This window comes from Protopterus annectens, chromosome 9.part0 (assembly GCF_019279795.1).
Source record: "Protopterus annectens isolate FY-2018-M chromosome 9.part0, PAN1.0, whole genome shotgun sequence".
NCBI classification, from domain to species: Eukaryota; Metazoa; Chordata; order Ceratodontiformes; family Protopteridae; genus Protopterus; species Protopterus annectens.
Window position 1 is genome coordinate 676,872,775 of NC_056743.1, and position 13,340 is coordinate 676,886,114.

General features: G+C 40.3%; 1 protein-coding gene across 1 annotated transcript in view; it reads right to left on the minus strand.

The window, feature by feature from the left end:
- The window catches only part of SKIV2L (Ski2 like RNA helicase), a 624,419-nt gene that overhangs the window by 567,471 nt on the left and 43,608 nt on the right, over positions 1–13,340 (minus strand). Inside the window, exon 4 of the mRNA XM_044083274.1 lies at positions 3,866–3,983. Coding sequence (XP_043939209.1) covers positions 3,866–3,983 — 118 coding nt within the window. The remainder of the gene's footprint in view (positions 1–3,865; positions 3,984–13,340) is intronic.

Below are 13,340 nucleotides of genomic sequence, written 5' to 3' on the forward strand. Positions count from 1 at the left end.
TGTATTTTCACACCTTGGATAACAACTAAAAGTGGTTTGCCACTTCTTCATAGTACCTGCAATAAAATTTACCAATGTGTGATGGATCTTCTATATCTGTAAGCATTCTATAATCCAGAAATGAGGTCTGGTGGTACTACTGTTGCACAAAGTACTGATATTTGCTAAATTCAGTTAAAACTAGTACTGCTGTTACTCATGCTTGTGGTGGGGGGGGGGGTGGATTCAGCATAAGATTAAACAAGCTGGCCATAACGTTTCACTTTCTAGCATAAAATATCATCAGAAGTGTCATTATGTTTATGCCTGTGTGTGTGTGTGTGTGTGTGTGTGTGTGTGTGGGGGGGGTTGTAGTAAAGAGTAACAATTTGGCCACAATTTATTTCACTTACCATCACAAATACAGACCTTACACATGATAGGTGGCTATCTTTAGTGGTTTGGCAGAAGATGGATGTGTGTGAAAACAATTGATCATAAGCACAGTTGTGTAGTGAGTAACATTGCCATACAACACTGCTTTGCTCTGGTTGATTTCTTGGCTGTGGCTTTTTCTCTGTAGAATCTGCATACTCTTCTTTTTACTGTGTGCCCTTGTGCTCTGTTTTTTTCCAATACCCCAAAGACATGTTGCAGTTTATTTGGTGTTCCTCCAGTTTATCTTAAGATGAGCATCTAGCATTTGTGTGTGTGTGTGTGTGTGTGTGTGTGTGTGTGTGTGTGTGTGTGTGTGTGTGTGTGTGTGTTTACACATCTTGTGATAGACCTAGTTGGCCAAGGACAGAGCAAATAACAAAGAGAGTGAACGAGTGATAGAAACCATCACTGATTTTAATTGTGGACACACCCAGTAATACCAAACACATACATAACCTCTGGGCAGTAGTAAAATATATAGTGAACAAGAAATTACCTTTCAAAAATAAAATATAAAATACATCACAGAACATTCAGATTTTCAGAACTTCTATTGGTCTGGTTATCTCCCACCCCCTAGACAGTATACAAGGGATTTTGACACAAACTAAATTGTCCTCACAATCAAATCTCAAGGGTGTGCACAGGAGATCATTATAGTTTGTACTGGAGCAGTATACTGTCTAGGAGCAAGAAGCTGGAATACATTACTGTGATCATTATTTTTTTTCCACTTTCCTTACAATCACACATTGGGAACACACGCAGGTTGCTACCTTTTGGGATATAGGTGAGAAAGCATGCTATCTATATGTATGACAGCAGTCACTTGAAATACATAGCTGTGGCCATTTTGTGCAGACGCCTGGTAGATAAAACATTTACAGGATGTAAATTAGAGACTAGAGGGCCATTAGAAATTAGAGACTTTGGTGCCAAATCAGAAATAAATTTCCTGTTCCCTATCCAGTTGTGCAAGTTACACTTCAATTCAGTTAGACAGGAACTCTGTTTCACATGGATGTGGATCCTGTCCCAGAGAAGGGGTAGTCTCTGGGATACATACCTGTCTCTCCATCAGGTCCTACTTATATCAGATACAAGGTTTAAGTCTTTAGGAAAAGGTAATTCTGGTGCTGTTTGTTTTATTGCTATGTAGGAAGTCCATCAGGGTGGGGTCCAACAATGCCTTGTATGCCAGGCATAAATTTCCCTCAACAGTCTGTTGGGGACAGAATAAAGGGATAGGGCTTTGAGGTGGTCCGCATAGGACATGTTACTTACTCCTTGACTTCTTTTAGTGAGCAACCTCTGTGGATGCTTCAACTGTTGGATGTCCCTGGTTAGGTATATACCAAAGGAGACACTACACCCAATGATAGGTCTGATGATTGCTGAATACAATGCAAGAATAACCTTGAACTTGGATGCCATACATTTGTTTAAGTTTTGCACAGTTTGACTGAATTTGCATTTGACTGAAACAAAAATAGTAGCCACAAATGATTGAAAACTCATTTGACTGAATCACATTACAATGAAAATATTCTACACAACATGTATACCATAAAAAGTTTTTTCTGCAGGTGGGCAAGACCCTCCCCCCATAAACCCCCTCCTACTTACATATACTAAACACTACAGTCATATACTCATGGAAAAAAGAAAAAAGTACCACACACAGTGAATCATCGCTAGCACACAAACATATACAGATCTGGGGGTATGACTCGACAGTAGGCATTGTCAATCCACTTGTAATTTTCTAGACTTGCTTCCCTAACAACTCCTATGATCAAAAATTACACCATAAAGACCATCTCAAGACATCCACAGATTTCAATCAATTGTGATCAAGTCAAATGGCTTTTAAGTCAAATGCATTTTCGGTCAGTTTTCTTCAACCATTTGTGGTTCAATCAAATGATAGAGAGCCATATAAGAAAACAGTGTATGGAGTGGCCAGAAGGTGCACGGGTATAAAAATACATCCAAAAACATAAAATGGCACCAAGCAAAAAATAACCATAGATATGTCAGTAAAGCAGTGATGAAGTTCAAGAATGGGTTTTAAAAGGTGAAGGGAATCCTAAGTTGCTAGTCAACTTTAAAAGAAACAAAAGGCAGTTATGTACACCTGATGAGGGCAATTGCCACCAACTTGAATAATATTAAAAATTCGGCATGTCATCTCTTACTACACTCTGTCAGTAATTTAGAACACCTGCAAGAGGACATGTTAAATTTCACTTCCTTTCAAAGCTTACCAGCACAGAGGTCCCCTGGTTAGATTAAACTGCAGAACGTCAGCAATGATCCCTTCAAGACAGACTATTCACTAAAATGTTGCAACTGTTAGCGACACCACTCAGACAACAAAGCATAATGAAAATAAATTATGACGATTTAATCTTCCAGCTACAGTGTTGCTCATCTTGCATGCATTTTGAGCTGCAAAGCAATCTTAAAAACTGTTCTAATTAAAAGAAATACACAAATGCTTCATATGTGAAAAACAAATGAGCCACAATGGTAGTGCAGAGGTATAAAGTCCTGCATACAGACTAGGGGACCATGTTTTAGTCTTAGATGCTTGACAGTACAGGCTGGCAGATGTATGTACCCATCTTAGGGTGAGAAGGTACATGTCCCTGCTGGCTCGGGATGCCACTCCAAACCTAGCACTGCAAGAGGGGCAGGCACAATGTTGAAAGAGTGGGAGCTGGTGCTGGAGCAACACAGGCATGACTATGGTAGCCCTTGTCGGCCATGTAAAGGAGTATGCATGAACTGATAGAGAGGCATAGGAAGACCTTACTGCAACCAAGGTGCACATATCACCACTCAAGTAGATGGGCTATGCATTCATTAAAAAAAAAAAAAAAAAATTACACGCTGTTACTGCAGGGATGCCAGTGAGAGCAAAAACTCCCTACAGTTTGCCCAAATAACCAGCCCTCTGAATGACTCCCTCCCTACGGAATCTGAGGGGAGCTCCTCACCCTTAAGGAACAAATGAGTCTAATGGGGGTGGCTCGATGGTCAGCAGGCATAGAAAGAAAAAGCACACAGAAAAAGAAAAGAGTAATAGACTACCTCCAAAACCAGTTAAACATTCTCCTGTTATTTTTGCAATATTAGAAAGTTAATAATAGTTAATAATTAATGTTAGGCAGTTAGCAATAAAGGGCAATATTAATAAACTGCAGTTGCTCATCCCTTTTGAATAAAATATAAACTAACATGAAGCTTGTATCAAAATGCACCTTATAAACAAAAGAACATAAAATATGATCACAGCCATAGAAAAGAAGCTTGATGTTCAAACTAGTTAACTAGCTTTGTAGATTCAGGCTCTTAAAATTATTATATTATGTCCGTTTGTTCTTAACCAGTACTATACTGTCCTTGTAATAGCTGTTGGCAAAACTATTAACATGTACATTACCTCTTTAAATCCTTGCAGTTCGCCTGTTGTTGGCTTCCGAACAACTTTCAATGTAGAGTGGACAGGGGTGAAATCTAGATGGTAGAGTGACTCGATACATTTTTTGCGAGGCCATACTCTAAATATGTCAGAAAGGGAAGAGAAAAAAAAAAGAGCCAATATAGATATTAACTACATAAAACATGCTTCCTGTCATTACAACAGCAGTACTGGCAAGACCAAGGCGCACACTTTCTCTAACATTCACAGACATCAGGACGTTACAAATACTGCTTTCTGCACTACCGTAGAATGTACAATCACAGCTACCCTAGGCATCTGTGCTTAGGAGAACACAAAATCCATTCTATACCATCTAATCTCAACCGAATTTCTACAGGCAGTTTCCATATATGTTCACCAAAACTCTGTTCATTAAACTCTAACTGCTTCTAATGCATACATCCCCATCTGTTCTGCTTGACTTTTCCCATATTCTTTCCTTGATAAGCTCTTTACCTTGTTCAGAGTCACAGGGGAGCCAGATGCATTACCAATGAGCAGCGGGCATGAGGCAGTGAACCAGCCATGGATGAGGTACCAGGGCATAATTTCTTTGTGGTATCTTCGAAATACGCAGTATTATGCATGCCCAAACTCTGTCTCCAGCGTCACACTGCACTGCCCAAGAATGGTGTTAATATGTACATAATTTGAGTATTCACGAGTCTGGACACTTACTTCTCATAAATATTCAATATGCATATCTGCATCATACATTTACTTTTCAGAATTCATAATCCTTCCCAAAATGCATACTAATGCAGATCCAGCTAATCTAGCAACTTCCAAAATTTATGATTGCTGAGCAACTACTTACTACCTCATATATGGGGGTCTATTATTACTTGACTTCCTCTTTTCTGTACGATGGTATTTACTAGACCCACCTCCAAAGACCTAAAGAATAGCTGAAAGCAAACCACCTTGTTCTTCATAGCAGGACAGTGTTAGTTAAGTCAATACAGTAATATAAAACAACATTTTTATGCATTCTGGGTTGCTGGTAGGAAAATATTCAAGACATTATGTTGGTATTTAGCCAGCATGTTCCAGTCTGCTGTTTGTTCTAGTACACTTTGACAGGGTACACAATTGTTTTCAAGAAAGACTTGAATGAGCTAAACGTGCCCATTCTAGCGGATATCTTACATTTTAACTGGATCTGCTACTAGTACACATACCTCTCAACTCATTTATGAGAATCAGTCATATCTGTCACTCCCACAGCTCTGTAGTCCAGCCCCATGGGTACCACTATCAATTAATGCCAACATCAGTCCATTACAGGATTTCAGTGCCATTACTGTAAAAAGCAACTCATTTATTTATTTTGCATCTACAAAAACATACTATGATTTTCTAGAAATATAGAAAAATCTTTAAAGGAGAACTGTACCCAAACGTATGTTTTTCATCATATCTCATACTGTTCTGCATTATTAATGTCTACATCAACGTTACTGGTTACTATTATTTTCTAATTTGTTATACCATAAAATGCCCTGAATGGGGGCTACCATGAGTAGCATGATTTTGTTTTACAGTCAATGCCTTCGCCTTCCTGGTATCACTTTAGAGGGAAAGGCAGAAATCCCTATGACGAGGGGATCATTTAGTGTGGTTCACTCTCTCATCAACCTACAACAGTACTGGGACTGTCCGTATCAATCTGCATCTTTAATTACTTTGTCTCCTTCCATTTTCACTAGTGGCCATCTCTGATTTTAAGGTATGTTTAAATGACATGCTTGAATATGTAGCGGAGTTAATTGTTCTTTTCAAAGTAGTAACTGTACCTCAGTGTTTAACTGTGAGAAATCTGACCCCTGTTAATAAAAACTGTTACTTGGGTTGAGATGGTTTGTGCTGCATACACAGTACTTATGTTACAGCTAGAATTAACAGTCTTTGATGTTAATTTTCCTTCCCCATCTCATTGACTTGTCTCAACAAAACACTGTATGTAATGCAAAAATGTTGTAACAAAACACCAGAAGAAACATGCACATTTACAGAGAATACATTGTAAAAAAATGCAAAATCAAATATTGACAGAAAACAAGAACAAGATAAAAATATTTTCTTTCTTTCTGGCACTCAAGAGTTTGATTAAAGAGAAAGACAACTAATTTGTTTGAGTGACAATGATGGATAGATATAAGTGATGTATAATGCTTGCAACTAAAAGTATGTCAATATGGTTTGTGATGTAGAATGCTTGCAACTAAGATTATGTCAATATGGTTTGTTTTCATTTATATAAATGTATGATTGCTTATATCTTAAGTAATAATGTAATAAAGATGTTTCCCATTTATAAAAAAATGAAAAAATGTGACTTCATTTGCATTTGAAAATTATGCTTGAAAGCCTTGCTTTTGTTTTAGACCCCAAGCAACACAATTTATCTGAGGTGTGATGCTGACAATCTGTGACTGAATAGGCATGATTTAAATGTCACTGTAACTGCCATTGCTTTCTTAATGGCTCTGTAGTTGGAGTAAGTAATCTAACCTTCCATTCTTAGTAGCCTTCATGATGTAACAGATGAGACAAATGCATGAAAGAAATGCAAACAGAAATAAGTTCAGACATAAAACAAATGGAATGACTTTTTAAACACTTTGTGTACGGCATGTTTAGTGTTAGATCACAAGGAAGGAACTTAAAAGCTGAGTGCAGTTCTCCTTTAATGAGAAGTGATGGACTGTGCATACTTCCAGTATCTCTTTCCAGTCCATACAGGATCTGCTGCAACCACCAGTAAATTACAACACGAGACTCTCAATTGCTTTTTACTTAATAAGTTAACTAGTGAGTGTTTCTGCCATTTTACACTGAGCTAAGTCTGAGGAAGGGCTCTGAGCCAACTAATCTGTGATATATAACATTAAGTATCCTGTTTTTTCCTTATTTCTGAGTTATTTATAGCACTTTTATTGTCTGCATATACTTTGCTAGCTAGTTTCACTGTGTGTGAGGTATTAACTAGAAATTTTCTACAATTGTTAAGCATCTGGTTGGGTTTTTGTTCGTTCTGGTTTTTGGTATCCTGTTTTTATAATTGGTGGCTTTGCAGATGCCCGCCCCTACTGTAAATTTGATCTGGGACACTCCTCCCAGTCTAGTGTCATTACCTCATTCTACCTAATGCAGGGAGAACATTTGAGAAGGCCAACCCAGTTAGTTTCTGCTCCTCCTTTCCCCTTTCCACTTTACAAAAAATTTTTCTAAGCTTGTTTCCTGCCTTTCCTGTAAGTAGTCTAGTCTAGATACAGATTTGCTGTATCCAGGACTGTTTGTAAGCTTCTGAGCCCCCAAGCCTTTTTGTGTCGGAGGGAAGCCTTCTAGCTTAATTTTGTTTCTTAGAACTAGCCAGTTCTCTAGTTTCAGCAGTCAGATCTGTTTCTTTGAGCTCAGCACTTGTTCAGAACTCATTGTAAGCACTAAATAAGCTGCACATTACTACAGCACTCAACTTTCCTCACATGTCTGGAAGAAAACAGTTTTAGTACTTAATAAATAAGCACCTATCCAGGCAAGTCTAAGGGTCAGCTCCCGGTGTTTTCTCCTGTCTACCTGATGAATCTGGGCATCTTGGGGCAATGCAGCAATTGCCTCATGTACACAGACAACCCTCTCCTCCTACCATCCAACACTACAACCTGTGAGAGATGCACTTATATAGCCATACTGGAAGCAAAGCTCTCTTCACCCAAGATTGGACTAGACAGTCAAGAGAAGAAGGTAAATACTTGCACCACACCACATTCATCACATAGTCCCTCAAAACCTACACCACCACAACATACACATAGAAACACAAAACACACACCTATATTCGCGGAGGCTCTCAAAAAAAAAAAAAAATCTACCTAAGCAACAGAGACCTCCAAAGCAGAAACGCAAGCAACCTCCACCCCCACAACAAAACCCAAATGACAAATAGCCCACAAACTCAGTGTGCCACTCAACCACAGCCCATAAGGCATAACAACATACCCAACACTCTAGTCATAGGCGACTCTATAGTCAGGCACACTGATGTTCCACTCATCAGGCTAAACAAGGAGAAAGTTACTGTCAGCTGCCTGTCAGGTGCCAGGATCCGCCACATAACGCATGCACTCAGGTCACTCCACAACAAGTACAAATATGACTCTGTCATTGTCCATGTTGGTGTGAATGACCTGAGACGTACCTCCCTGGACTACATGAAGAGAGACATGGAGGAGCTGTCTGAGCTTGTAGCCCAGGTAGGTATGACCCTAGCCCTGAGTAGCATTCTGCCATCGCCCAGAATGATACCGCAGTACAAGGACAAATTGATTGACTTCAACAATTGGCTAAGCTTCTGGTGTCATTCTAAGGGGGTCCAGTATCTGTCTGCCTGGGATGACATGATCGACAAACCACGATGCTTTGCCAGAGATGGCCTGCACCTGTTGCCCGTGGGATTCCAGATACTGGCCAAGGCTCTTGCCAGCCCTATAATGCCTTTTTAGGAAAGATTCAAATGACAAATTCACCACCATAACAGGTACAAGCAAGCAAACTTTGAGGGTAATGCTACTTAATGCTAGTAGTCTAAACCTCAAAATGCACTCACTCGAGGCACTCCTTAAAATGGAGAACATCGACATCTGTGCAGTGACAGAGATCTGGTTCAAGGCTCCAGAGAGCACCCCTGCATTACCAAGCTATAATTCATACCACACCTTCGGCCACCTAACCTGGACCAAAGCACTAAAGCTGGAGGCGTGTCCATATTTATTAAGGATATCCACACCTCCAGGCTAGCTGCTCAACATAATGCATCTGAGTTTATCCAAGTGCAACTAACTCTGGGCAAGACTGCAATCCAAATTGTAGCTTGCTACAGACACCCCACCATGCCCCAGGAGTCCCACTCCTCATTTCTTGATACACTGGAAAATATTAGGGTACAACCTAACACCCTAATAATGGGCAATTTCAACTACCCCACCATTAACTGGGAAAACTACTAGAGTACCAACTCTTGTGCTCAACATTTTCTGGAATTCATAAATTCCAACGCCTTGGATCAACTTATCCAAACCCCCACCAGGGGCAGCAATATCCTAGACCTGGTCATTACAATGGGCAACCGGTGTTCCACACCACAGGTCAATTCCTTGTTGGGCAGATCCGACCACAAGCAAATCACCCTAGACATCCACATCCTACCCCCAACCCCCCCATTAGGGAAAGCACCATAAAAAATTTCTCCAAAACCAACTTCACACTTCTTAAGATAGAAGTGGAAAACTTCACGACACCCATGCTGACGGACAATAGAGGTACGACTGCCGAATCCTATACAATTGCACTTTATAAGCACTTACACGAGTGCATGGATCGTTCAATCCCTAACAGAACCAAGATGCTATCCTCCAAAAAAAAAGGAAGCTAATCTGGTGGTCCCCTGCCATCAACAAACTCCAACAGAAGAAAGAAACTGTTGCAAAAAAGAGTAAAATCCCATGATTGGAGGAACCCCGTCGCCAGCCTCAGTAAGAAGCTCAGATCCCTCATAAAATCCTCCAAAGCTAGTTACGAAAACAAAATCACCACTGATTCTAAAGACAACCACAAAGCATTCTATAGCTATGTCAAGAATTTCAATGGCAACACTCAGATCTGCTCTGAGTTCCAGCACAACGGCACTAAATATACAGAACCAACTGATATTGCCAACATCAACGTTACCCCTCTCTCATCCCCTAAAGGGCTCATCTCTATACCGGAAGAATGCAAAGTACCTGTAATCATGGCTGTACAGTTAAAAATTACACTCTCCAAAGCCAAGAACACAACATCCATGGGACCTGACAACATCCCAGGCTGCATTCTACATGAACTACAGAACAAACTGGCACCCCACCCAAGTACCATGTTCAATCATAGCCTCACCTCAGGCTTTGTGCCCACTGAATGGCGCACAGCAATGTTTATCCCACTCCACAAAGGGGGAGCCACCACGAACCCTGGGAACTACCGCCTCATTAGCCTGACAAGCCTGGTCTGCAAGGCTATGGAATATATCATCATGGAACTTATAAACAATGACATTGGTAATCTCCAAACTCTGGACCCTAGCCAGTTCGGGTTTGTAAAAGGCAGATCAATGTCTCCTAAACATGGTAGACTTCTCTGAAGCGGTCACCAAAGCAGTAGATGATGGCAAGGTGGTTCACACAGCCTATCTACATCTTGCCAAGGCTTTCGACACCATCCCCCACTCTGGAATTATAGATAAACTCAATAAACTAGGTATAAATCCCTATGTCACAAGATGATGGGTTGCCAACTGGCTCACTGAGAGAACCCACACTGTGAAAGTAGCAGACTCTAAATCCAACTTCAGACCAGTGACAAGTGGAGTACCACAGGGTTCAGTCCTAGGTCCTCTCCTGTTTGGTATCTACGTCTCTGAAGTACAGGCTAACACAGAAGGTCTCTGGATGACAAAGTTCGCAGATGACTGCAAACTAGGAGCCATAATCAAAACCCCTAACGATGTGGACATCCTACAAAAGGGCCTCACTGAGACAGATGCCTGGTATCAAAGCCATGGCCTCAAGCTCAATGCCCAAAAGTGCATTGTCATCCCTTTTGGTAAAAATTCTGTACCCATGAACTACCACATAGGCGGTAGTCTACTTAACACCGAAAGTGTGACAAGAGACCCTGGGACACAGGTGGGCAATAGTCTCTCCTTTGATAATCACATTGCCACAGTAGTCAGGAAATCCTTCTACGTGGCACACCTCATCACAAAAGGTTTCTCATCCAGGAAAAAAAAAGAGGTCATTTTTCCCCTCTACTCATCACTCATTAGACCCATTATAGAGTACAAGGCTCCTTTTGGCATGTACCTCACAAGACATCTACAACAACTTGAAAGGTCACAGAAATACCTCACAAAGAGGATTACTGGCCTCAAATAGATGCCCTACGCAGACCGTCTCAAAAAACTCCAGCTTTACTCTGTCGCATATCACCTACTCAGAGGCGATCTCTGCCTAACATACAAAGCTATGTCAAACCCAGAGCTGTTGGACATACTCCACTTAAAGAAATCCCAGTCCCTCATAGCGACATGCTCTAGGGACCTAAACCTTGTCACCACAATAAACAGAACATGCTGGAGGGATAGAGTCCTGTTCCAGAGACTTCTCATACTCTGGAACAAACTACCTATCTCTATCAAACAAAGCTCCTCATTAGCACTCTTCAAGAAAAATCTTGATGATTGGATTTGAGATAGGAAAGTCACCCCGGGGATCACTTATGTGGCTCTGCTTGACAGGGGCACAAGAAAATAATTTTCTTGTGTGGCAAAAGCCAGGGTACCATTTTCTAGGCTCATATAGGCCCTAGGGCCAATAGCCTAGTACTTACCTATGAGCCTATGAACTATTCATCCCCAGGATTCTACTACTAGGATTTTTATCTCAATACCCCAGCACAGTTTGGCACTACATACATAATACGAAGCACACTGTTTTTATAAACATTTCATGTACTAAATTAATTCCTTTACAGAAAGAGAAAAGTACTGGACTGTACCCAAGGAAATTCATACATTTACAGATCCACATATATTCCAAGGTTATTAACCGTTATCACCGTTTATACCTTTCCAGTAAAATTATCAGGGAGGCCATACCAGTCACTCCCAAAGTAAATTTGTGAAAATCCATCTAGTCATCTACGTTATATTTAAATTAAGATAGACAGTCTCACTGCTTAACGTGCAGGGAAAGTTTATTGCAGAGATTTGGGAGGTGCTGGGTTACAAAACTGTCCCTTCACAATGTTTCATTTATTAGTCAAAGATTACATCCCTAGTTCTAGAACTGATGGAAACCATGGAGTTGAGGAGATATAGGACAACAGAGTCTCTAATAGTGCATTTGATAATACATCCACCAAGGTTAGTTATCTCTAATAGTGCAGCAAGCAAGACAGAGATCTTCCCTCAAAAGTATATAAGACACCAAACAGAGGTAAAGAGCTTCCAGTATATTGAAGGATCAGGAACTTTAGGCCAGTTATCTTTTTGACCAAGAACTTTTAGGGTCATTCTAATTGTTTGATGTGTTTAGAGAGGAATATTCCAAATGGGACACTGTACAGGACAACTGGCCTGATCAAAGCAGATTATAACAGCGTAATTACCTCTTTAGACCTTGAAAATATTACTTTGGCAATTAAGTGTACACAAAACAAAATGACTTCCTGAAAGCCATAACCACGATGGTCAAAAGAGAGGGAATTATCAACCCAAGTACCTTGGTCCCAACTACACTTTGGTTTTGTAGCAGATGTCATACAGCATGATGAGTGGAGGGGTTGTCTACCAAAAGTGACAAAACTTATACTTGAACATTTAGTTTGAGATCATTCTTAGTACTCCAAGTGTTTACCAGGAAGAGTTCATTTGAGATGGATTGATTGTCAGAGAACGATTTAATAGCCCACAGAGTTTGTAGTTATCTGCAAACTTTGTTAGCCAGAAGTCTTTCCTCTCTGTCAAGACTTTCTGATGAGGTGTCTGCAACTTGCCCAGTGTGGACTGTGTCTTTCTGCAAGTTTGACATCTAACCACATATTGGTTGTTTTTATACCACTTAGTTTCTATACGATGCCAGTATGGGGAATGGTGTTGAAGGACTTGGTCAAGTCATGATGTACCCACGTACTGCATGGCCATCATCTACAGCATCTGTAACACTGTTGAAGAAGTTTTGGATTCAGCAGACAGGATCTATCCTTTACAAAGGCAAAATGTTGCCAGTATAGTCTAATAAGATACAACAGCCACACAAACAGAGAACATAAAGTAGAAAAATAACAACCACAGGCAACAGTACCAAAGATTTATTACCAAAACTTTAGCGCCTCAGCTCTCATAGCCTTCAAGAAGTCAGTCTTCAAGAAGAAGAAATAATTGGTGGTGAAAGGAATTCAGATATTTCAGGGTTTTGGAAAAAAAAAAAGTGTGATGTTGACCCTAAATGTGCTTCTACGGAGGATGGCAATGTCTACTAGGTCAGAGTAGAAGGCATCATTAGAAATAAGTTCAGAGCAACATAGTATAAGAATTTGTAATTATCCTAGACTTCAGAGGCCAACCTACCTCTTTGGGGTCTTTTAGTGGACCTGAGTGCCTTTCTGTTTTTTAATGCTTCTGATATTTTCCTTGAGAAGAGGAGGTTTGGATCTGCTATATAATCTAAGGAGTTTCTTTTGCTATAGAGATTATTTATGATGGTGGAGTACCGTGGTGGTTTACTTTTGAATTTCTCATTATATTTGGTTCTGGTAGAGACTACTAGCTCTATGCATTCTTCTAAATGGGTGAAAATTTCCTTAGAGAAGCTTGCTGCTGTATCAAGTTCAGTGG